This window comes from Desmodus rotundus, chromosome X (genome assembly GCF_022682495.2).
Source record: "Desmodus rotundus isolate HL8 chromosome X, HLdesRot8A.1, whole genome shotgun sequence".
Lineage (NCBI taxonomy): Eukaryota > Metazoa > Chordata > Mammalia > Chiroptera > Phyllostomidae > Desmodus > Desmodus rotundus.
In genome coordinates this window covers 95,183,255-95,207,598 of record NC_071400.1, presented here as the reverse complement: position 1 = coordinate 95,207,598, position 24,344 = coordinate 95,183,255, and the positions used below count along the sequence as shown (strand labels likewise).

Genomic DNA, 24,344 nt, shown 5'->3' with positions numbered 1-24,344 from the left:
AACATCAGGGCATGTTTGTGAGCTACAACTGTAGCCTCCCTCTCTCCAAAGCCAGTGTGTGTCACCTTCTTCCTCTGTCCCACAGCCATCCTGTTCCTGGCCAACCTTCTCCCATGGATGTGCATTTGGTTCCAAGGAGGAAAAAGCAAGAGAGTGTCTTTGGAATCATCCAACTCATCACCAGACCCAGTGAGGGGAAATCTGTCACGATGGCGACTGGATATTTCACGTACTCTCAGAAACATCAAGACTAGGAAGTCAGGCTGTTGAGATTATTCGGGGGTGTCCAACCTGCAGCCCACAGGCCACATGCAGCTTGGGATGGCTGTGAATGTGGCCCAACACAAAACCATAAATTTACTTAAAACCTTTTTTTTTTTTTTTTGCTCATCACTTTTTGTTAGTGTTTGTGTATTTAATGTGGGGCCCAAGACAACTCTTCTTCTTCCAGTGCAGCTCAGGACACCAAAAGGTTGGACACCCGTACATTGACCTCTACTTCCAAATAACAGAGAAGTATAATTTTTAACGTTACAATTTGAATGCAAGATTTCCACCCAATTTCAAGGTAGGCAAATCTAAATTTCCAGAACTGGGTCAGAATACTTTGTGTAATGAAATAGCAAGACCAAGTCTTGAAAAGTATGCTAATGGAAACAATAACATAAAAGTAAGAGATACACCAAATGGCTCATTGAGATCTTCTCCACACTTGAGTTTTCTAAAAAAAAAGTCAAATAAAAGCAGGCTGTATCATACCTACCACATATGTCCAGCACCATCTGGCCGGCCACGCTTTTCGCTACAGCCTATCCCCCAGACACCCTCTCTTCAAATGTCCTCCTGGGCAGATTCTTACAGGGAATAACTGCGTCTAAAACATCCTCTGTACCATATGCATATAATCAAGATAGAGAGCATCAATAAAAATCTTAAAATCAAACAATTCAAAGGTCACCAGAAATAGCGTGACACGTTAAATGTGTCACTCTGTGTTTTTAACATACATGTCATATATTCTGGAGCAGTGATTTTCTTCCTAAACAAAAAAGAGGGTCCAAAAAGCACACACATTTCGCAAAAAACCCCCCAAAAACCAAGACCTAACCATATAAGAAATTATAAGTATTTGATTAAAAGGTTTAAATGGATGTGTTAATTTTTTAATCAAGTCAAAAATTTGAATTCATTTCTGACTTTGACTATGTCCTGTAATTTATTTTAAACGACACATTATTTCCAATTTACACTATTTTTCTTCCTATGTGGTTAGGAACTTAATCTGATGCCTAGAATCCTGGAATTTATTTCAGCAATGAGTCATAAGAGCTCAACCAGCCTGACGATAATTGCTTCAGTAGATTCCAATTTCCTACATGTAATAAAAATAATTTTCATCGCAGATACTTAGATTTCTTCATGCAGTAGAGCAACTGACTCAATTGTTTTTCTCCCCCCCGATTCTGTACTCCCAGCAACTCCAGATGCATCGACTTTCACAAATGAATTGACATCAAGTAATAATCCACAGAAATAAATAGAAACCACCTAACTCCATTCTTTATCATTAAGTCTCATTAACTATTTTATTTGGTTCTAATTCATTTCCTCCACTTATTCCATTTCAGTGAATCTGCTTACTCAGTCCTCACATTTTGATTTAATTTAATGCTTCCAATTTAAAAGCTGTCATTTGTAATAATTTGGCATTTCTTACATCTGTCTGAGAGAAAGTGGTTGCTTTCCTTAAAAATTCCTGAGGAACTACTAAATGCTTCCTGTAAATTTGGATCCTTCAGTAGTGTGCTGTGGCAAAAGCTATGAGACTGTTTCAAAAACACATTTGCTTTCTTTTTGCGAAGGACTTGGATTATTCTTTCAAAATAGGAACAAAGTCATTCTGATTTAAAGAAACAGCTCTCTTTGTCTTGCCAAAACTCCCGGGAAGTGACATCACCTAGAAAAGTTGAGGTCGATTTAGAAACCGAAATTTAATTTATATTCTTAATAAACACTGTAATAATTATCCAAAGCCATTAATCCAGAAGCTTGTGGGTACTAGCCACTAGGCAATAATTCCCCAAATGAGGAGACAGATATCACCTGTAGTGCTAACTATTAAAAGCAAAGGAAGGAACAGAGGGAAACAATATATGTGCATAAAAACTAATGGGAAGTGACAAAATATATAGGATTAAATTTGGTAAATTCAATCCCTTGCTGAAAGGTTTAAAAGGCAGGGGGGGGGTGGGGAGAACAGCTCCACCTGCTCAAGAATTATATAATGCATGCTCTACTTACATCCATTTTTAAAATGTTATTTTCAATGAACTAAACATATATTTTATAAATTGAAAATGAAATCTGAAGGAAGACTGGCATGACAGACATGCACAAACATGTGTTATTCTCATTTTATGCCTCGAAGGGTGGTGGGCGAGCGGACCGAGGACACTACAAAGATGATACCTGTGTGAGTTCTGCCTTGTGCAGCTATGAACTTGTTAGTGTGAACGAGGAAGACTGGCAGAGAGGCCGCCCTGCAGACCAACATGTGTGGCAGGTGCTTCACACAGCGATCCTAACCCCGGAGGCTGCAGCGAAAGTACACTCCCCGGGCCGTGTTCCTACTGCAGCAAGCGCTACAGATGCGACCAAAGCTTGTGTTAACGTGGCCCTGTTGAATTCCTTAACAAATAGCTAGCGTTTGTCAATTTTACTAATTGTTAAAGTTCCTCCAGGAATTACCTTTGGCTTCTAAGTTTGTCTCCAAAAGCATCACTAATGAGTTTTCATATACAGATGGTCAATGGAAGTAGTGGCAGCCTGTGGTCTTGAAATTAAATAATATTTATTTGACATAAAATAATAACAGTCTGTAAGACTAAATGGTGACGAGACACAGTTGGGTGGTAAGGATTTCATATTGGTTCTATGCCCCTTGCTTGCTTTTGGAGAGAAAAACGAAAGGTATGTTTTTGCGGAGACCAAAATGGTTTTATCTGCCACCAGCAGACACCATATTAATAAAAAGTGTGTGCTAAACAGTCATCTGGTTTAGGAAAAACCTGTTATCAACTGGGGTAGGCTACTTCGCAACAATGCGGTACTACTTCATTCTATCCCCAAACTTTGCCTCTGATCATTATGGAAACGAATCTTTAAACTGTCATCTCAGTTCCTCAGCTTCCTAAATTCTGTCACCACTATTTGCTCACTCATGTGCACTTAAAATACATACATACAAGGAAAGGCAGGGTTGTTTGGGGGCTTTTGGCTGTTTTTTTGGTGGAGGCGGCAGTAGGTTTGATGCAGGGATTGAACTGAAGTACCAATTTTAAAATGGAAGGGCTATGTACTTATTGCCACTGAATTATTATACACTTAACTGGTTTAAGTGGCAATTTTTAGGTATGTATATTTTATCATACGTTGAAAATAATTAATTTAAAAAATAAAATTGCTCTGTTTAGGATACAATGTTACTGAAGTATTGTGTACAGAAGAAATCTCATGTAAAAACAAGCAGTGCCTCAGCCCCGGAGCGCTGTTTAGGTTGAAAACGTGAAGTTGCCGTTTTGTCATGTAAAATGGTTCACTATCAGCAATTTCACAGTCCAACCTACATGTTCATAAGTAAGACCTCCATCCTGGACAACGACTACTGTTTAGTGACTGTCCGTGGATGGCAAGGCCGTGGGAAAGAATAACCTTCCTTCGCATGGTGGCTTTTGATATTGGAGCCAGTGCGGTTAGAGCATCCGGTCCTGTGCCTCTCTGACAGTCTCTCCCTTTGGGGGAGGGAGATCCATTACCATACTGAGAGGTGCCTTTTCCCTAACGGCAGCCCGGCTGATCCTGTGGGTATCAACCTTGCAATCAGTCATTATCTCGGAAAAGATTGATTTTAGCTTCTATTTTCTGCCACTTTCTTACCACAAAATACTTCTTTCTACAAAAAAGCATTCTATATGTCAAAATTGTGACATATTCTAAAATTCCCTTTCAGGAACAGGACCATTATCAACCCCCCTTACCCCCCCAAATCTCCAAATCATAAAGAGCAGAAGACCCCCCCCAATTTCATCAGCAACAGGCAACAGAGCTGACACCCCCTCTCTCAAGCTCCAACTTAAGTGGCTATGACATGCCCTAGCCAGGGCCTGATACACAGACAAGAGCAACCGTATCTTTTGCCCAAACTGCTCCAGCGTGAGTGGAACTGAAGCGTAATTAACATGCATGCCCCTCCGGTTCCTCGCCGTGAGCAGCAAACAATGCGTCCCATGTCCCCCCCCTCCCCCCGGACTAGAACATGCAGAACAGAGAATCAAAGTGATGACATTCCATTAATTAAAAAAAGACAGTTTCCCCCAATCCAGCTCCTCAAGGTGACAAGCTGTGGACACCGTTCTCTGAAATAGCCCGTTCCGTAGGAAGATTTGGAACAGGAAGGGGTTGCAGAAAGGCTGTTCTATTAATTTAACATCAGGCTACAGGAAAAAAAGAAAAACACCCCGAAAGCAAGACCGTGCCATAGGGATTACTTTTGAGCTATTTTACAAGAGACACAAAACCGGGCTACCCCTTTTTAAGCACCCCCAGTGAAAAGCTTTAAACAGGCTATTGTCAGCGCTGGGTACCTTTTCTCTCTTGGCTTTGTTCAGTATTTTCCTCGGCTGCAGTTTCCATGGCTGGCTTCATACCATCCACCAAAAATGCTTTTCCCTGCTCCCCCCAAACACACACTTTTCCCCTCCTCTTCCTTTTCTTTGGACTCCCCTCCGTCTCTTATTTACACTCGTGTGATTGAGAGGTTCTGTTCTTCACTACAGTAGATTACAGTCCCTTCCAAGATGCAAAAGTCTCGTCAGCGTCAATTCCCCTCTGCCTACTGGTCCATAAAGACAGCTGCCAAGGAGCAGGCAGCCATACGTCACCGAGGATCCCAGTTATAAAACAGCCTTTCTCTGTCCGATTGTGCCTCCAATCTCAATGCGGCTCAGCTCCGAGGGGGAAGGACCCGCTCCCCACCGGGCCCCTTCCTCCCTGCTCTCCTACACACGCTCTGCGCGCCCTTCTTTCTCCTTGCCAACTGCGCCCAATGAATGCTAATTAATTCTCCCAGGAGAGAAGAGATTCGTGACATCAGAGGAGGGCTTGCGGAGAAGAAAAGAGCCCCCTCCCACCACGTGACTCAGCTGGCCGGCTGGCCACAAAGTGTGTTCTCTCAGGAGAATGCATGTCTTCTATGAGCAAACCCTTTCTTTTCCGTGGGACCCCTTTACGAGGCATCACAACTGGATGTATTTCATTTACCAGCCCCCCCTCCCCCGACCCTGGCAGAATATAGTCAAAGGATTTGCCAGGGTCCCTATTTTATTTGCTTTCTTTCAAATTCGTCTTTCACACAGTCTCTAAGTAGATAGACTCATGTAAATATATATATGGAAGAAAAATACATAAGAGGGAAGAAAACCCAAACATGGGTATAACAATAGCAGCGTAGCAATTTAGTATTAGAACCAATTTCCTGGTCTCTAGCTAACATGTGTCGTAGAAAGAAAAACTTAGCTCAAGCCCCATTCATGAAGAGACGCCTGTCCTTATTTTACAATAATCATAATATGCTACAAGTATACCTAGCTGGCATTTTTGGTGGCTTCTTGGAATGAGGATCACAATAGAATGTTTTTTTTTCTTATTGGATGTGATTATTTCTATATGGAGCTTTACTCATTAGAACCCCTGGCTCAAAGTGAAAAGGGGAGTGTCAAGAATATTCTAAACATTCAGCATAAAAGCTATTGTACCAATGATGATTTTGATTTTGATGGCTTTTCACCCAAATACCAGTGGACCAGCATTCTCATAAGGCTCCCAGCATATAAGCCTTATCATGGTTGAGTCACGTGTTTCCAAGCATCCCTAATTTCTGCACCATGTTTTAAGCATTTGGTTGACCCACTTAGCTTCATTCTTCCTATCAAAAAAATTATAGAAACTCAAATCAAATAAATACAGTGATAAATACTGATAGCCACAGTGCACAGGGTTCCCTGACCAAGAACAGAGTCTGGTAGTAGGTTGGGGTGAGCACCCATCTTAAAAGCAAACATAAAGGTAAGTTAGAGACCACTCTATCCAAAAAAAAAAATCTCTGAAGTTTTCAGGGTGTCTTGCTCAACACACACAAAAAATGCATAAGATCCTGAATCAAAATCCTCTAACAACCTGATCTTTTAACACGTTAGCTCTAGATAATCCCCAAAGCCTTCTGCATTCAATACCTAAGGCCCTGCTAAACCAAAAAAGGATTTTGAGAACTCGTTTAGCCTGTTTCAACATTTTCTTTTAATTTTACATCTCATTTTTCACCTTAACCATTGTCCTAGGAGACCTCGCCCACAACCAGCTATTTCCTTACATTATGGTCCCAGTCAATTTCATCGTCTCATAGCGAGGGGATAGGCAAACATGGCAGTCTAAAATTTCAGATTTTCAAAAAGGTATTCATTATGTAAATATGCCACAGCTTTTTTATCCACTCCTCCACTGATGGGCACTTGGGCTGCTTCCAAATCTGGGCGATTGTAAACGATGCTGCAGTGAACATAGGACTGGACACACAGTACAATATACACGGGATGTATTAGAGACTTGGACACCTGAGACCTATGTAATTTTATTAAGCAATGTAACCGTGATGAATTCAATAAAAATGTAAAAGGAGGATAATCAAAGAAGAGACAAATCAAAAACAAAGAAAAAAACAAAAAGAGGCCCATTTCTGATGAACTACCTCCACAGAAAAACCTGACGATGTGTCCCAACAGGATGGTCTTAAACATTTTTGCAGACTGCGTAGGTGCGTGCACACAGAGAGATGGTAATTGTTGCTCCGTGACCGGTTTGTTCTCTCTCAGCAGTTCAAATGAGAAGTCAAAGCAAAACCAAGTTCAATTTGGCCCAAAAGGGGACAGTGGTGATTAGCTATATTATTGGGTTTTACTTTAAAAGGATCTAGCAAAACCATTCAATTCAATGTACTTTAAAAAAGAACTGCAGAATAGAATAATTGTTTGGCTATGACTTAAGAATATTATTTTAAAATATTTAAGGGCAACTCTAGTTCTGTATCATGGTCACGGAAATCAAAACCGTGGGACAAAATAGTCACAAGTTCTCCAGTTGATACTTTTGTCTACTTTCACCCTGAAAAACCCCATGTATTATTTTTGTATCATTTAATGTATCAGGCATCATTAAATGTATATCATTTTTGCCTTATTCACAGAATCATCATTGTCTTTTCATTGGGCAAATAATGTATGACAATTCTGAAAGTTACCACTGTAACTTTATAAGCAGCCTCAAAAACCTCCTGGATGTTTATGATAAACCGTCTGAATCAGAAAAATAATAGATTGTTACTAGCAAGAAAGAGGAGTAGATATTTATAACATTTCTCAGGTACCCACCCATTTTTGGTTGGAAAAAAAAATGGACACATAGAATGAGTAGGATGGGAAATGTCTTGCAGAACTGAAAATAATTCCTTGAGCCACATACGTTAAGGCAACTGGAATGAAGGTAAGAATGCTTCTGAAAGCCAAAATAGGAATGACAAATATTGACACGAAATAGATGTATTAGATTGAACCATACATAATTGCTAATGCTAAAAAGAATGGTAGTTTCATATGGTTCAACTTATATATTTTCACGCTTTCTGTGGAATCCTAGCCAGGTCAGTACACATGCACAAAGTAACCTTCAAAGTACTAATATCTATAATAAACATACACACGTACAAGAATCGGTGCCTGTCTTCATGTAATACACAGACTAAGGAGACCCTCCTAAACCAGGGTGACCCTCCCTGGTATAAGCACTGTGGTTGGTTAGAAACCTTCTAGGTAGGAAAAGGTAAGGAAGGAAAAGGTAAGGAAGGGTAGGGAAGGGACGAGTAGGAAAGGGCAAGGAAGGGCAGGAAAAAACAGAGTGGATAAGAGTAGGGTAGGGTAAAGAAGGAATATGTAGGGAAGGGAAAAAGCATTCCATAAAAAACTGAAAAAGAAAACATATGAAAAGCAACAGTGTAGTGATTGTGTGTGGGCGATGGGGTATAAGGGGACTAAATGGTAATGTAAAAAATATAATACAAAAAGGGTATTGTCAAAGTGCTGGGGAGATGACCCTCTGACAGAGCATCCAGAGCATAGGGTATACGATGGGGCTGGTGGGTGGGAAATGAAGGGAGAAGGCTGAATCGGTAGGTTGGAAACCACATAGGCTGAACACCTTGCTAATCTGGGAGGCAGATGGAACGCTTAAAAGCAGATCTGACCTGTGCTTTAGAAAGGTCATTGCGCTGGTAATGTCAGAGAGAGTGGGGAAGGGCCAGACTAGAGGCTGACAAGCTATTAGGAGTCTCCTGAAATAGTATAAGCAAGAGACACTGAGGGCCTGCACTATGGCATGGAGGGAAGTGAGGACCCGGATGATACCTGATTGGATACCTATGTATAGGAGTGGAGAGAGAGAAGGATGGGAAGGGGGGTCTGGAGTTTCTAGCTTGGGTGAGCGAGGAGATGGTCATGCTATGAACCAAAATGGGGAACCAAAGAGGAGGCAGCAGTTTGGTAGAAGAGATGAGTGTGTGTGGTTCCTGGTGCCCTAGGACATCCCATAGGAGCTGTCCAGGAGGCATTCAGGAGTGCAGCTCTGGAGGAGAGGAGCTGCCTGGAGACAAGGATCTGGGAGTCTTTGGTGCAGAGGAATCCTTGGGAGTGTAAGGCGTCCAGCTCTGCCCAAATGCCACCTTCTCGGGGGATCCTCCTTGACTTTCTTGTCTAAAAGTAGAGCCCCCAAATGCCCAGTCCCCTTTCCTGGGTTTGATTTTCACCCTTGCTTTAACCATGATGCAACACTGATCTATTTACTTATTTATTGTCTCTCTCCACCCCCTCAAGAATATAAGCCCCTTAAGGCAGACATTTTTGTTTTGTTCTCTGCTGTATTACCAACTCCTGGAATAGTCCTTGGCACATAGTAGGTCTTCAGCAATATATTTTGAATGAATGGTGAACAAATGACTAGGGAGAGAGACAGATTACAAATATGCTAAGATTAGAATTTTAGAACATTGACTTTAAATACAAAGGTAAAGGAAAACCTTTAAAGGGAGGGTAAAAAAGGACTACAAAGGAAAAATCAGAGAAACAGGGGAACAATGCCAAAGTGGGATTATTAAATTAGAAAAAGTTTCCACGAAGGGCATAAAGTTAACAGTGTCAAACAGTGCCAAATACTATAGAAGGAGCAACAAGGATGAGGACAAGCAGAAAGTACCTTTTACCACCAAATAGTCGTTGGAATTTCCGTAACAGTTTTGGTTGAATGATGGAGACAGGAGCAAGACTCCCAGGTCCTTTTCACAATCGTTGCTGTCAAAATCGCAGGCGCCCATGGTCTAACTGAAATGTTAATCTCATACACACACAGGGCTCACGCTTATGCCTGCGCATCTTGGTCCAGTTTTCAACTTACCAACATAATCTTGATTTTTCTTTTATGATCTATTCCATTAATAGCCTTCTCATGTTTATTTTATCTCTAACAATTCTGGCCACCAATTCCACTTTATGTATGTGTGGTGGAGTCATCTCCCACACCACCAAGCAACTCCCCAACACCAGTAGGGTGTCCTAAAATTCAACTTCATTCTGACACTATCTACCTGGAGATAACATCAGATCTTACAGGATAACAACACAGTCCCACAAGAACGCCCCTGCCCCCACCCTTCAGAGGCCAGTCACAAGTCCTGGTTATCACCTGGGCTTCTGACCTATGGGCTACAGATCAGAGGTCCCAACGATCCCTTCCTTGGGTTTGATTAATTTGCTAGAGCAGCTCGCAGAGCTCGGAGAAACATTTTACTTACTAGATTACTGGTTTGTTACAAAGGATATTAAAGGATACGAATTAATAGGCAGATGAAGAGATGCATGACACAAGGTATGGGGAAAGGGATGCAGAGCTTTCATGCCCTCTCCAAGCGAACAACTTTCCCAAAGTCTCCATGTCTTAACCACCCTGGAAGCTCCCTGAACCCCCATTCTTTTGGGTTTTTATGAAGGATTCATTGTATAGGCATGATTTATTAAATCACTCACTGATGATAGAACTCAATCTCCAGTCCCTCTCTCCTCTCTGGAGGTAGGGGCAAGGACCGAAAGTTCCAAACCTATAATCACACTGTGGGTGCCACTGGCACCCAGCCCCCTTAGTTAGGTTCAGGAAGTTCTAAGGGTTTTAGGAGCACTGTGCCAGAAATGGGGATAAAGATTCTTAATATAAATCATAATATCACAGTCTCTAAGTATAGTAAATTTGCTTTATGTGTCTTATATGCCTGTGATTCAAATTACTTACGGAAGTGTTGAACATAACAAGACCAAGAGGAGAGAATCCTGTGTATGTACTATGGGCATCATCCTAGTTGACTGATCGGCTCATTCATTCATTCAACTGCTATTCATTAAGCACCAATTGCATGCTGAAAATTCAGTCACTATTCTACATTATATGACTATGATTGTTCAGTCAACTGGGAATTCATTGGGTTGCACAATCACCTGCCTACAATTCCATATCATAGTCACATAGCTATCAATAAAGTTTGTCAAATGTCTATTCCTTCCAAATTTCTGGAGTTATATTTTAGGTTTCTTTTGGCCTCTGAATGACTCCTCAGTGGGGAGTCATTAATCAGCAAGAAGGGATATTTCCAAATTCCTTCCAACTAATTTCATAGCACATTTTTTCCTCAAAGTCCAGCCTCCCACTCAGCACCCAGGAGCAGAGCCTCCTAGTGGCCCTGCAGTTCCAGGAGACAGAGCCTCATTCACCTTTCCATTCACCCCATTTACCACTCTTGGCTTTCTTTCTGGATTGTTTCTTTCCTCCTGGTGACGGATGTGCCCTCCTTTTCAATGAGTGAGCGTGTCCTCCAGATTCCTTAAGTTTCTTCATCACTCTACTGAGTAAGGAGCTAAGACTGCACTTGTGGAAGACATCAGTGTAGGCCACCTCCAACAGAGCCAAGTGACTCAGAGGCAGTGGGTTTCCTGAGACCTACCCCTCCCACAATGCTTATGGGGCATGGAAGGCATTCACACGTCCCCATATAATTTACATGCCCGGCATAACTCTTCCTCTTTGCCCATCAAAATAAATCAATGTCCAGAGCAACAATCCCCAAACCAAAGACGACCTCACTTCCTATTCTACTTTGAAAATCCATTACCTGCTCAAATGGACAAATTTTAAATAAATTGTGTCTTAAAAGAAATTAAGTGACTATTATTTCCACATTACTCAAAATTAAAGATGGGTTCTAGAAGCAAGTATCTGAGCCTTTGAAGACAGTAGGATTTCAAATACTGCAAGAATTCTGAAATCTTACATTTCAAGCATAAAATGTACTCTTTAAATAAAGTAACAATAATATTCCAAATATTAAGACTTGTGCTATATTCAAAATTTTTAAATTAAGGAACTAGAAATACAGCATAAAGCCAGAAATTTAGAATGTGACTGGGTCTTTTCCATAATTAGATCTTTCCAAAATGCTATCAATTTGGCTAAGCTTTGTCTCCCATTATCAGAATAAAATTTCTTTTTTAACTTACTGATTTGAGAGAGAGGAAGGGAAGGAGGAAGGGAGGGAGAAAGAGAGATTTGTTGTTCCACTTATATATGCATTCATTGGTTGATTCTTGTATGTGCCCTGACCGGGGATTGAACCCACAACCTTGGTGTGTCAGGATAATGCTCTAAACAACTGAGCTACTCAGCCAGAGCTGAAATTTCCAATTTTACATTCAACGTGGGTTTTTAATGCCTTTTGATGCCATATTCTTATTCTCTTTCCTGATGTATCTTCTCAATACTTTGTTTATATTTGTTATACTTTCCTTTAAAGGAAATAACACCACATAAAGTTAAGAGCTGAAATGACAAACCAAATTGGACGATGTATATGAAAATTCTTATTAGTTGCAAAGCTCCGTAAGTGCAAGCCATCATCATTAGTGTCTCTTTGATGGCAGAGGTGGTTCCCAGGCAGGCCACTGTCATGATCCTGGGTAATATCTCTGACAATGAGCACACAGAAAGCCTCTGTTAGCCAGTCTCTTCCTAATCTGATTAGCTGTTCATTTAACAACACACAGTGTCCCCATTAGGAGCCGCGAGAGCCACCACAATAGTGATTGTTGAGTTTGGTGAAAGCAACTCAAGGGGCTGATGAGCTTTTTTCTTCCAGCAAAAATGGCACTGAACCTCTTTATCAAAAGGAGAGCGTGAGAATATATTTGGCAGAAGCAGGCCGAGGCTTTACAATCGGGGGTGTCCAACCCATGACCCACCGGCTGCATGCAGCCCAAGATTGCTATGAATGTGGCCAAACACAAAATCATACATTTACTTAAAACCTTTCTTTCTTCATCAGTTTTTGTTAGTGTTTGTGTATTTAATGTGTGGTCCAAGACAAGTCTTCTTCTACCAGTGTGGCCCAGAGACACCAAAAGTTTGGACACTCCTGAGGGAGACAGGTACGGCGTGAAAAGTTTCAACATACCAGACTAATGAATGGGTACACAGCCCAGACAGTACTGTGGCATGAGACCACGTGTGCAGTTTCCTCACTGGTGTGGACCATACTTGTCCATCTCAAAGGCAATGTCAGCATTGCTGCTTCTCTCCCATCTCTTAAATCAGTGATGTGCAACCTCAGAACTAGTGACATCTGGGGCTGGATAATTCTTAGGCACGAGGGCTATCTTGTGTATTGGAGGATGTTTAACAGCATCCCTGGTCTCTACTAACTGGTTACCTTATTTCCCAATAAGGGTACATTTACAGGTACCAGATGTTAGGGCTTTAACATATTTTTCTGGGGGACACAATGTAACCCATAATGGGTGAGGAGAGTTAGTGAGAAAGACTATCAAGTTGGGAGCCACGTGGGCCATGTCTGTGCAGCTGCTCAGTCTGGGCAGTTTGGAAATAAAGACTTGAGTGTTACCAGCAGAGAGGAGCCAAGTATCATCATGGGAGTGAGTGAGATGCCAAGGGAGATGATACAGAGGAGAAAGCCTTGTGGGTGCCACCCAATTTGGGGGTTTCTAATGAAAAAACTACCCTCAAAGGATGCAGAGAACACTGGAGGAGATCCAGGACAAGGCCTTGTTATGGGGAGGAGGGGATTTTGGAAGGGAGGAGGTAGCCTGCAGTCAAGGCAGCCAGAAGGCAAGGACTTGACAAAGATCACTGGAAAATTGGAAAATTCCAATTTTCTTACCAGCATCAGTAGAAAGATTAGAATGGAACCCAGTTCAGAGGGGAGCTACTGAAGGACTGGGAAGCGAAGAAGAAGCAGCGGGGTAGCCAGCTTTCTAAAGAACTTTGACAGTGAAGAGAAGGCGAGAGAAAGATGCAGGCAGATTGAAGAAGAGGGAAAGACAGTAAGAAAGAGAGTCCCAAAATATTTTATGCTAAAAAGAAGGCGGCAGTTGAAAGAGAAATTGAAGAAGATACAAGTGAAGGTGGATAAATGACACATTGAGATCACAGAACGGGTGGAGGGCCAGCTGTGGGTAGGAGGATGGAAGACTTCTTCTGAAGTGGAAATGTGGAAAGAGGAAATGGGAGGAAAAGGAGTTGATCCAAGGTTTAAGGAAGTTCATCTTACAAGAGGTGGTAGTGATACGGAGGTTAAGAGGGTAACTTGTCTGGCATTGAAAAGTGCTCATCTGTTACCGCGTGTCATCCATGTTACAGCCCTAAGAGGGAGGTATTATCAGCCCCATTTTACGGGCGACTTAACAGAAGACATGGTGGTCTTGGTCTTATTTAGTAAGGGAGGCAGCTTGCCCTAAGTCTAGATTGCTTGGGGACCTGAGTTTTTGGTGTATCAGAGAGCCAGTAAGCGCCAGGGCATTAGAGACTGGAGGTTGAGTTGAGAGAGATAAACAATACCCTCCTCACCATATGTCTTACCACATTGGGGAGAAGTGGACCCCAACAGGATGGAACCGCACTTAAAACCAGAACAGAAACAAGGACCAAATGATGGGTTTTGAACTGGTTTTGATTTAAAAAGGATAGTTTCTACTTCTTGTGTACACAAAGCACACATCAGGAGCCAGACAGCTGATGTACTGACAGCGTGCTTCCTGGTTAATTATCACATCCCTGGGGGAGCTCAGGTCCCTCACTAAGAGTGGCGCACCATCAGTGCACTGCCCCTGCGAGGGCTCCTAATGGACTCATCCACCAAGCGTGCCTCGGCCAACATGAACAGGGGCAGGTCTTCCAAACCTGTTAGCTGTTGAAAAGGCAGCTTACTGGGATCTCAGTCACGTCTTTTTCAAACAGAAATCTGGTAGAGAGTTTTAAGGCTGGTTAAAATCTCTTCATGGATTGGGGAGTGTAATTTTTAGTACAACTGAAAAAATATATTTATGTACCTTTTACAGTTAAAAAATAGGCTATTGATATGCTAGGATAGAAGGAGTGTGCTATGTATCAGCCCTTGAATTGCCAGGATACACCGAGGTGATTTGGCTGTCACTTTCTTCTCCCTCTATGCTAGATGTGACCTTCCTGAAACCACCTACTCAGATGAAGGACGCTGAACATCCCGAACAAGCAGCCTAGCACCAAGTGATCCTGATAAACACACTGAGTCTGGAAGCCATTGGTTTACAGAAGAATACGATTATCCAACATTTAGCTTGATAGAATATTTGAGATTCACTAACACATAGCTGGACAGAGTATTTGAAATTTACTTTCTGACCTTAGAACACCTGCTCTTGCTAGTTCAGGAAAACCCCCAGGACTTGTAGATATATAATTCAAAAGCTCTCAGTTGAAAGTCTACAGCAAACCAGTGCCTTGTTGGGTCAGCCGCTGGGTGAGCCAGGGTTGGTATCAAATATGAAAAGAAATATGAGCTATTTCATGTAATCTGCTGATGAGAATTTACATTAAAAAGGACAAAACCCCACATACTTTAAAATACATTCGCATTTATTCAAATGGAATATTTTATTAAATTACCTCTTCTGTTTATTTGGTGGGATGTAAATGAGGAGAAGTAGACTGAAGTTATTGGGTTCTCTACTCCACTAAAATAGTCAGTGGGCTTTGAAAATTGGACCCATTAGGACAACTTGAAAGAACCATCTCGGCCAGGACAGACACAAAATACCTTAGTATGTAGAAAAGGCAAACCAATGAAGAGTAAATCTTGGTGATCTCATTGAAATCTATCAATAATGTTTTACATCACTAAATCACACACGACGTCTTCATACGGGGGAATCTACAAATTCAGAGCATCTCGGAGCAGAAAGTAAAATCTGAGAGGAACGACGTCTGTATGGTCTCTGACCTCAGCAGCGGACATGTCATGTCTGTGACTTGAGTTGTGCTCATCATGACTAAATGGGAAAGTGGACAGTTTTGCTGGAATGTAAGTTTGTCTCCAGGACCAACCAACGGACAGCAGGATCCTGAGAGGACCTTTAGGTGTGACCTGCTACAGATAATCACGGTGAAGGCGGAGAGATGCTGGAACTCAGACAAAAGCTGTCCTAAATTTCTCGGGTAGAGAGAACAGAATTCTCTCTCATCATGGGAAAAATAAAGATTTTTCTCTTTTTAAAAAAGATTTATTTATTTATGTGTATATATATATATATATTTAAATTTTTATTGTTATTCAATTACAGTCGTATGCCTTTTCTCCCCATCCCTCCACCCCACCCCAGCTGAACCCACCTCCCTCCCCCACCTCCAACCTCCCCCTTGATTTTGTCCATGTGTCCTTTATAGTAGTTCCTGTAATCCCCTCTCCCCCCTGTCCCCTCCCCACTCCCCCCTGGCTATTGTTAGATTGTTCTTAAGTTCAATGTCTCTGGTTATATTTTGTTTGCTTTTTTCTTTTGTTGATTATGTTCCACTTAAAGGTGAGATCATATGGTATTTGTCTCTCACCGCCTGGCTTATTTCACTTAGCATAATGCTCTCCAGTTCCATCCATGCGGTTGCAAAGGGTATAAGCTCCTTCTTTCTCTCTGCTGCATAGAATTCCATTGTGTAAATGTACCATAGTTTTTGGATCCACTCATTTGCTGATGGGCACCCCTGAGGGAATCCTAAAAGCAGGAGGAAAATGTTAAGATTATCTAGCTCTTCTCTCCTTTTCCAGTCTGTAATTAGGAAAGACAGGACTAAAGATGCAGATTTCTTGACTCACAGCCAAATGTGCTCTTTTTTATCGCCTGGTGCATAGTTAGCAAAGTAAATATTCTGTTAGGATGCGGCCCAAATGCCAAATTCGCAGTGCACACACTAGACACAGGTACTCTTCCTAAAATATACATCCTACCTTTGCAAAAACACATTCATGTATTTTACAAACTACCTTTTAAAAGTTAAATCGTGTTGGGCCAAGAGAGTATAATAGAGAAGACAACATAAATCTTTGGAAATCGATGCTTGTTAACATCAATTTATCTTTTTAATGAAAAGCCACTCATAAGCCACGCCATTGGCCTAAGTGAGCTAATGCCTGCCATGTGCTGTGCACAGGAGCTAGGAACAGTCAATGAAAAGTAGCTGTTATGATTAATAGGGCAGACCGGAGTGGGGTTGGAAAGGCTTTTTCACAAAGGCAATAAAGCTACAGGATGGAGCTTGTCAACCAGCCCCAGCCAGAGCATAACGAATGGATAATGGTCACCCGCCCCACCCACTCTCAGGGACAACCTAGGATAACTGGCAATAAGCTCCCAAGTTGAGTCCCCACTCATTCTTGCCCACTCAAGAAAGTGGATCAAACTGCAAGGGAGTGATGGTGGGATGTGCTAAGAACAGATGCGTACATTTTTTTATAAAAGGAGAAGGGAAATCAGTGCACATCTCCCTGCTTCATTATTAGTAACAGATTGGAATTTCTCACCAATTGTACTACATGAGTGCGATACGTTCCACAGCTGAGCGTGCATGCTTTGGGGGGATATGAAATGCCTCTAAGCACTTAAAATGATAAAGCATTAAAAGAATCCAAGCTGTTGTTGTTATATTGCCAAAGAGGAAATGCAATAACAGAGAAAAATAAGGAAATTCTTGATTTGGTCTAATTCTTCAATTCCCGGAGCTAAATGGGAATTTGTAGCTTTTTTTAAAAAAAAAAAGTGCCTGGCAAACACTATGGGTTGGCATATAAAGGATAAAGTGAACTCAGCACTGTAATAGAAAATGAAACTCAAATGTATTTAGAAAATTCAAACATGTTTATTTCTAATTGGCCATCCTGATAATTAGCTCTTTTAAAACGTCGAAAATCTTGTTTTGAGACATTTGCTGTGTAACCTTTTCTGCTGCTCTGTCAGTTTCACGGGTGAAGGTGGAAGGTACTTTGTCATGTTCACACCAATTAGTTGATCAGTCAATATGTTAATTATCCGGCATATTTACTCCTTTTTAAGAAAGTAATTTGATTATTTTCACTAATTACTGCCAAACTTGGTGGGAGATTCAAAAGCAATGAGATAGGAATTTCAAGCCTGCGAACCCCATACTTGGTTTAGTATATTCAGTGGGGGGGGAGACAAATGATTACACAGTTTAGTCCTCCCGTGGTAACTTTTATCACTGTCAATAAAAAGCAGTTAGTACATTTGCTGTAATGCATCCCGGATACGCTGCCCTAACCATTCTCTAAAACCTCTGCCGACAATGGTAACTGTTGAACATTCAGCCAGAACATTTCCATTCCCTTCTCTTTGCCCTGCTCTTCCTCGTCCATCAGAAATCTGGATCTCATCATTTCCGGATTAAAAACATATTAAGGCTCACAGTCAAAAATACACAGAAAGTGACAATGGCCGATTCTTTCCTTTTCAAATACCTGTAATTTACTGCTAGCAACAGCTAAGACAAGTTATAAATATTTTAAATCTTAATAACTTAGTTGTTGACTTGACACATGTTTATCAAGTGCCAGCCATGTGGCAGGGATGGTGCCAGGTACTATGGATCTGAAAAGACACTGGATCCCTGACTGGTGTGGCTCAGTTGGTTGGGCATCGTCCTGCAAAATGAAAGGTTGCCCGTTCGATTCCTGGTCAGGGCACATGTCTGGATTGTGGGTTTGGTCTCCTGCAGGGGCAAAAGTCAGCTGATCAATGTTTCTCTCTCACGTCGATCTTTTTCTCCCTCTCTTTCCCCCTACCTTCCCCTCTCTCTAAAAAAGAAATACTTAAAAAGGTAAAATAAAAAAGAGAGTGGTTTCTCATTCGAGGAGCTAAGGTGCTCTTAGGAGCAGAGGGACACCAACATTCACTTCTGATTCAGCAAATCTTTACCTGTCCACGCTTGTGGGGGGCACTGTCATGGCGGCTCTTAAATGCTGGGCTTATGCCGCCAGTTGAAGTTGAACACACGAACAAACAAAACGTGATAAGCCATCGCTTTGTGATCTCTGCAAGTTTGCGTGAGACGAGTCTTGGGCTTACAACCAGTAGCAGTTGGCACTTCATGTCACTAAGATAGGTGGCTGATCGCTTCTTCGCTATGACCTGATGCTTGACCCGCTATGATTGCAATGAGAAAAATAGATGAATACTAGCTGTTTACAACCTGTGATTTTCAATGCTAAAGTGTGCGTACCATGTTAACCAACAGAACCCAGAACTTAATTTAAAGTAGAAGCAAATCTACTCAGTCTCAGCCAGTACCTGCATGCATCCAGGTATGTGAGCTACTTGTTTGTCAAGGTGAATGAACCAGCTCTAACCCTGGTTTCTAGCCCATGAACTTTTGTGGGTATAAATAACTTTCATGTCTACAGGGCGAGATTTATCATGTTTTAACTTCTCTAAATTTATCAAAATGAGAAACAAAGATGCAATGTTTAATTTTTTTTAAAAAAGCACATTGGAGACCTTCACAGTACAGATATCCTACATTTTTGCTCCACGCCTAAAGCATAGTACAGTCTGCGCTCTGTGTCTGCGGGTTTTGCACCCCCAGGTCTTGTAACCACAGATTCAACCAACTGCAGATCAAATAAATTTGGAGAAAAAAAAATCTCAGAAAGTTCCCAAAAGCAAAGCTTGAATTTTCCATGTACCAAGCACCATACTGAATCCATGGGGACGAAATGATGTGTAGGCATACTCAAACACAGCCTGTCCTCAGGGCACTGTTCCAGGACCCTGCCCCCAACCCAGGTCACCAGAGGCTCCAGTCCATCACATGAAATGGCACAGTATTTGTATATAACCTATGACTCACACCCTTGTGTTACCTTACATCATGTCTAGGTGACTTATAATACCTAATACAAAGTAAATGCTATATAAAGAATTGTTATACTGTATTGTTTAGGGACCAACTTTCTGGAATTTTTTTCCTGTGAATATTTTCGATCCATGGTTGCTTGAATCCCAAACTGTGGAATCTATGGATGCGGAGGGCCAAACTGTATAGATTCTATGCAAAAACTATGCTACTTCATGTAAGAGAATTGATCATCCTCAGACTTTGGCATCCATGAAGTGTCCTGGAACCAAACTTCCAAGGACACCAAGGGACTACTGCACCATCATTGTTCATAGGTACTCAACACAAACCTAGAATTCAATTAACATTCATTTTATAGCTTTACACGATGGTATAAAATTCAATTTCATGAACTCTACAGAATACACAACAACTACACATGACAAATATACAAATTGCCTCCAATGAGTCATGTGAAATTTCAATTTGGAAGTACTTTTGCAGGTCTTAATGGCTGTTTGGTAATGCATGCATTATTCTTCAGTTATAAAATTCACACATTTAAAAAACTAACTGAGCTAAAATGTGCCCATAAGGAATTAAATCAATGCACTTCCCTGCATTAAAATCAGCCAGTCGGAGCAGGAAGGAAAACATGTTTTTCCTATGGTTGAATGTAGGGTTCCCCATCCAATGTTGTCATCTCATTGTACAGAAATCCTGGCTAAGTTTGCCACATAAAAATTCAAGCTTAGCACATAAAAATTTAGCTACACATCTAGTTATCCAAGCCAATTGAATAAGCTGAAGATTTGAGAAAAATAAACACAACCCAAATTGTATTAAATTGGGATAAAACGGGGCTTTGAAAGCACAAGTGTCTACAAAACCATTCAGTCATGGCCTTGGCATAATCAAGCCTTTGCTGCCATTTCTAAATGCCAATTTCTTTTCTCTTGGCTATGCCTTGTCTAGGAGGAAGGCCCCCACCTCCACCCTGAGACCCTGCATAATTTCCCACCCTGATACATTTAATAATTTTAAGCACACAGCCTTCCTGGGAAGGGGGCGGCCCGAGTTCCCCATAGAACATGGCTGTCTAGCACAGATGACAAGAGGAGGTGCCTGGGGGGGAGGGCAGAGCAAACCCATGAGAACCCACTCAGCTCTGGGCAGCCCACAGACTCCAGGGGCTTCACGGGTGACTGGGAGTTGTCACCCTATTCATCCCCTTTCTCCCTGCACAATAGGGGAGCCCTGAGCCTGCAGAAAGCCGCCTTCTCTCTTTATCATCATTCATATCTCAGCTATGACAGGCCGAAAAAAAGACTCAGAGGGGAAATGTGCCTCAAATTAGCATATTTCTCCCCTTCACACAATGGAGGCTTTTGAGCTTCAGCTTTTTAAAAGCAGGGGAGAGAGAGGAGGAGGGGATAGCAAGCCTGCTCTTAGCAACAGTGTCTGAATGTAATGATTTGCCTCCCTCAAAGCAGCTTGTGTTTTTCAATTTTCTTAAAGCAAGCCTCCTCTCAAATGGCCTCAACACTTATTAGAAAATATTTATTGGGCTACTGTGTAATAAACACCCTCTCCCTTGTCATTAAATTGCAATTAAACTTTTTGATTAAAAAAATAATTACAAACCCTAAACTCTTTGTCCAATGCAGCGATGGAGTGGGACAGGTCCCTTTCTCCTGGAGAAATTGACAAAATGAAGAAATCCCGTTATTGTAACTACTTATTGAGGGAAGTACTCGAGGGGACTCCCTTGCCATATTTATTTACACACTTCCAATCTCCAGTAATACAAATGAAAAAAAAAGTTGAAAGGCAACATGGATGCTCAAATTACCAAGACCGACTCTGAGACACAGGCCATCACTCCATCACCTTTCCGTGGAGGCTGCCCCTGTCACCATTGTCTTTGCTAAAGGAGAGCCCTAACGCTGCAAAGGGGGCTGCCAAACCAGACTAACACGTTTGAAAGGTCATAAAAACATCAATCTAGTAAATCTGTAAGAGGTCAGCCAAAGAAATCATTTGTGTTCCATGCCACTAAATATTAATTCTCCAAAAGACTGAATCTCAATTAGAGGGGGAGAAATTAAGATCGCTGTGGCTCAGAAAGAATTCTTTCAGAGGGTTCTGCCCTTCAACAATAACTCAGGACCCCCATGGGTACTTCACATGACACCCTTCTTTACGAAAGCTCCAGTGCCTTAATCGTACCCTGGGCACATTGGTGTTCGAAGCCCCCAGGAAAGACAGACCTGGGAGATTCAGAGTGTTGGAGCTCTCCTGAGGGCCCCGGTGGAGCCCGGGGCCAGCTCAGCTACCCTGGGCTCTGGAAGGCGGCCCACAGGGGAAAGAAGGCAGCTGGAAATGCTGCCGGGGCCATCTGCTTTGCCTCCAACCACGCTTCCGCAGAGTTAGTCTCCTGCCTGTATTAGGTGCCTAGACACAGCACCCTCCACCAGGCCCAGGTCTTCCTGACAAGGACCAAAGTTCATTTTGTATGTGTGATGGAGTCTACAGTCACTGATCCCACCTCTCTCTCTCTCTCTCTCTCTCTCTCTCTCTCTCTCTCTCTCTCTCTCTCTCCTTTCTCTTTTAGCCCCAAACCCTCAGGTCTGACCTCCATCCTGCTTTCTCATCTACAGGTCACGCAATAGCACCTTTTCCCCTGTTGACTCACTGGCCTGGACAGTTTCTCAGTTTAGGCCTCTGCTCATTCCAGGTCTTCTAGAGATTAAAGCTGACCTTAAAAAACCGATGTTCAAAATGATAGTTTTATTCTCTCCCATTTGATCTGTGGATCCAATGCAACCAAGTGAAAATCCTGGCAAGGCTTTTGTAGCTATCAACAAGCTGACTCTAAAATTCTTACAGAAAGGAACTAGAACAGCCAAAATCATTCTGAAAAAGAACAAAGTCAGAGGACTCCCATTACCCGATTTCAAGATACTATAAAGCTGCATCAATCAAGGCTGTGTGGTTGTAACAAAACACAAACATATAGATCAATGCAACAGAACAGAGAGCCCAGAAATAGATCCACACAAATAGACTCAACTGACTTTTGACAAAGGTAGCTTGATGGATAAACGATATTCTTTTCAACAAATGGTATTGGAACAATTGTATGTTTACATGCAAAATGTGAACTTGGACACATACCTCACACAAAAAATTAACTCAAAATGGATCATGTGTAAAGAGTGAAACTATAAAACTACTGGAGAAAAATATACCAAAAAATCTGCATGATCTTGGGTTTGGTGATGGGCGTTCAGATACAAAACCAAAAGCACGATCCACAAATGAAAAACATTGCCAAGGTAGACCTCATCGAAGTGATCGCTTAAGAGAGCGTCAAATATGTGGTTTAAGAGTTTCGAAAGATGTCTCCTTCATCTAGCTAATAAATTTATGTGAAATACCTCATTCTGGATGATGCCACTGGAGTGTCACAGTCCTGTCCCATGTAGGGAACACCTGGCTGGGCATCACCTCACCCACCCCTCAGGTTCAGCCCTGGCATTCTTCCTCGAGGACCCCGCAGTGACCGGAGCTGCCCTGCTCTCTGAAGCCACAGCACTGTCTTTCGCTCACCACAACGGTGTGCTAGTGGTCTGAGCATGATCCTCCCCGCCTGAGGCTCTGTGAGGGCAGGCACCATGTCTGAGATTTCCTAGAGCATCCTCTGCCCTCACTTGATACCCGGTGCATAACAGTTGCACAGTAAATATTAAAGAAAGAAACCCGCTGACAAATATTCACGTGACATTCACGTGACATTTATGCGGGCTCCTACTCCAGTCAAACACCACCTAGAACACGTGCCCATGTGAGAAAGAATCCATTCTTCCCTCAGTGCTCTCATCCACTGTTTTGGCCCCACTTCCCTTTCTCCTTGTGATCCATCTGTGAATGTTTAAGAGGCTCAGTTAGGTGCCCAGTCGCTCTCTCATGAAGTTACCCTTTCTAATAGATTCAAATGGTTCCTCTAGGTTGAAACCCTCAATTCTACGTTTTAGGCCAGTTTATTTTTAAATCTACAGTGGTTCATTTATAACATACACATGTATATGTGTATATATATATATTTTGTTTTTATACACATTCACATGTGTATAGACATGTATGAAGGGAAGAATGATGAAAGTTCTGATGAGGACAGGGAAGCTGAATTCAGCTTAGAATATTTTGCATTTAGAAGGATGTAAAATATTTAAGTGAAGTATGGGTGTATAGATGCATGTGTGCCCATCATATATCTGCATGTACCATAATATGTACATAAATATACACACATTTCATGAGCTCACATACATACACACACACATGCATGAACACCTCACATAGATACACACACATAGATGCATGTATGTGCACACCCATGCATACAAACATATACACGTACAAGACACACATGTGTGTGGACACATGTATATGCACACACATACATATTTATGAATACACATATGTTTATTTAAATATCTCACATCCTTTGAAACTCAAAATGGGCTAAGTTGAATTCATTTTCTTTACCTCCATCTAATGCCTCCCTCATCCCCCCTCCCAATTCTCTTCTTCCTGTCAAAAGTATCACATTATCCCAACAACTGACATTTTATACGTGTACAGATTTACCAGCTCCTCCATTTGTCAGCTGTCACTTTGGAAAGTTATTTAACTTCTACCTCTCTGGACATCCATTTCAACATATATATAATGGTCATAATATTGTCCCACATCACTGTATTATTTGGAAACAGTCATTCAAATTCTATAAAATCCCTCTATATCTCTCCATCTCTCTCTCTAAAATACGTATTAATTGGCTATGACTTCTCCACATCTGATTACTTACCAGATGAGTGTGTGTGTATGTGTGTGTGTATAAGTGAGAGAGAGAGAGAGAGAGAGGTCGCACAAATTACTCCTTGGCCCTTTAGCCAATCTCTCCCGACGTC

General features: G+C 41.7%; 1 protein-coding gene across 6 annotated transcripts in view; it reads right to left on the bottom strand.

The window, feature by feature from the left end:
- GPM6B (glycoprotein M6B) overlaps nt 1–24,344 on the bottom strand; it is a 137,132-nt gene that overhangs the window by 32,822 nt on the left and 79,966 nt on the right. For 2 of the 6 annotated variants that reach the window (XM_024569920.4, XM_024569922.4), the window contains exon 1: nt 4,644–5,108. The exons of 2 other annotated variants lie outside the window; for them this stretch is intronic. In XM_024569920.4, coding sequence (XP_024425688.1) covers nt 4,644–4,704 — 61 coding nt within the window. In that variant the 5' untranslated portion in view covers nt 4,705–5,108. Of the gene's footprint in view, nt 1–4,643; nt 5,113–24,344 lie in introns of those variants that run through there. 2 more of the 6 variants (XM_024569924.4, XM_024569923.4) reach the window with 2 other exon arrangements.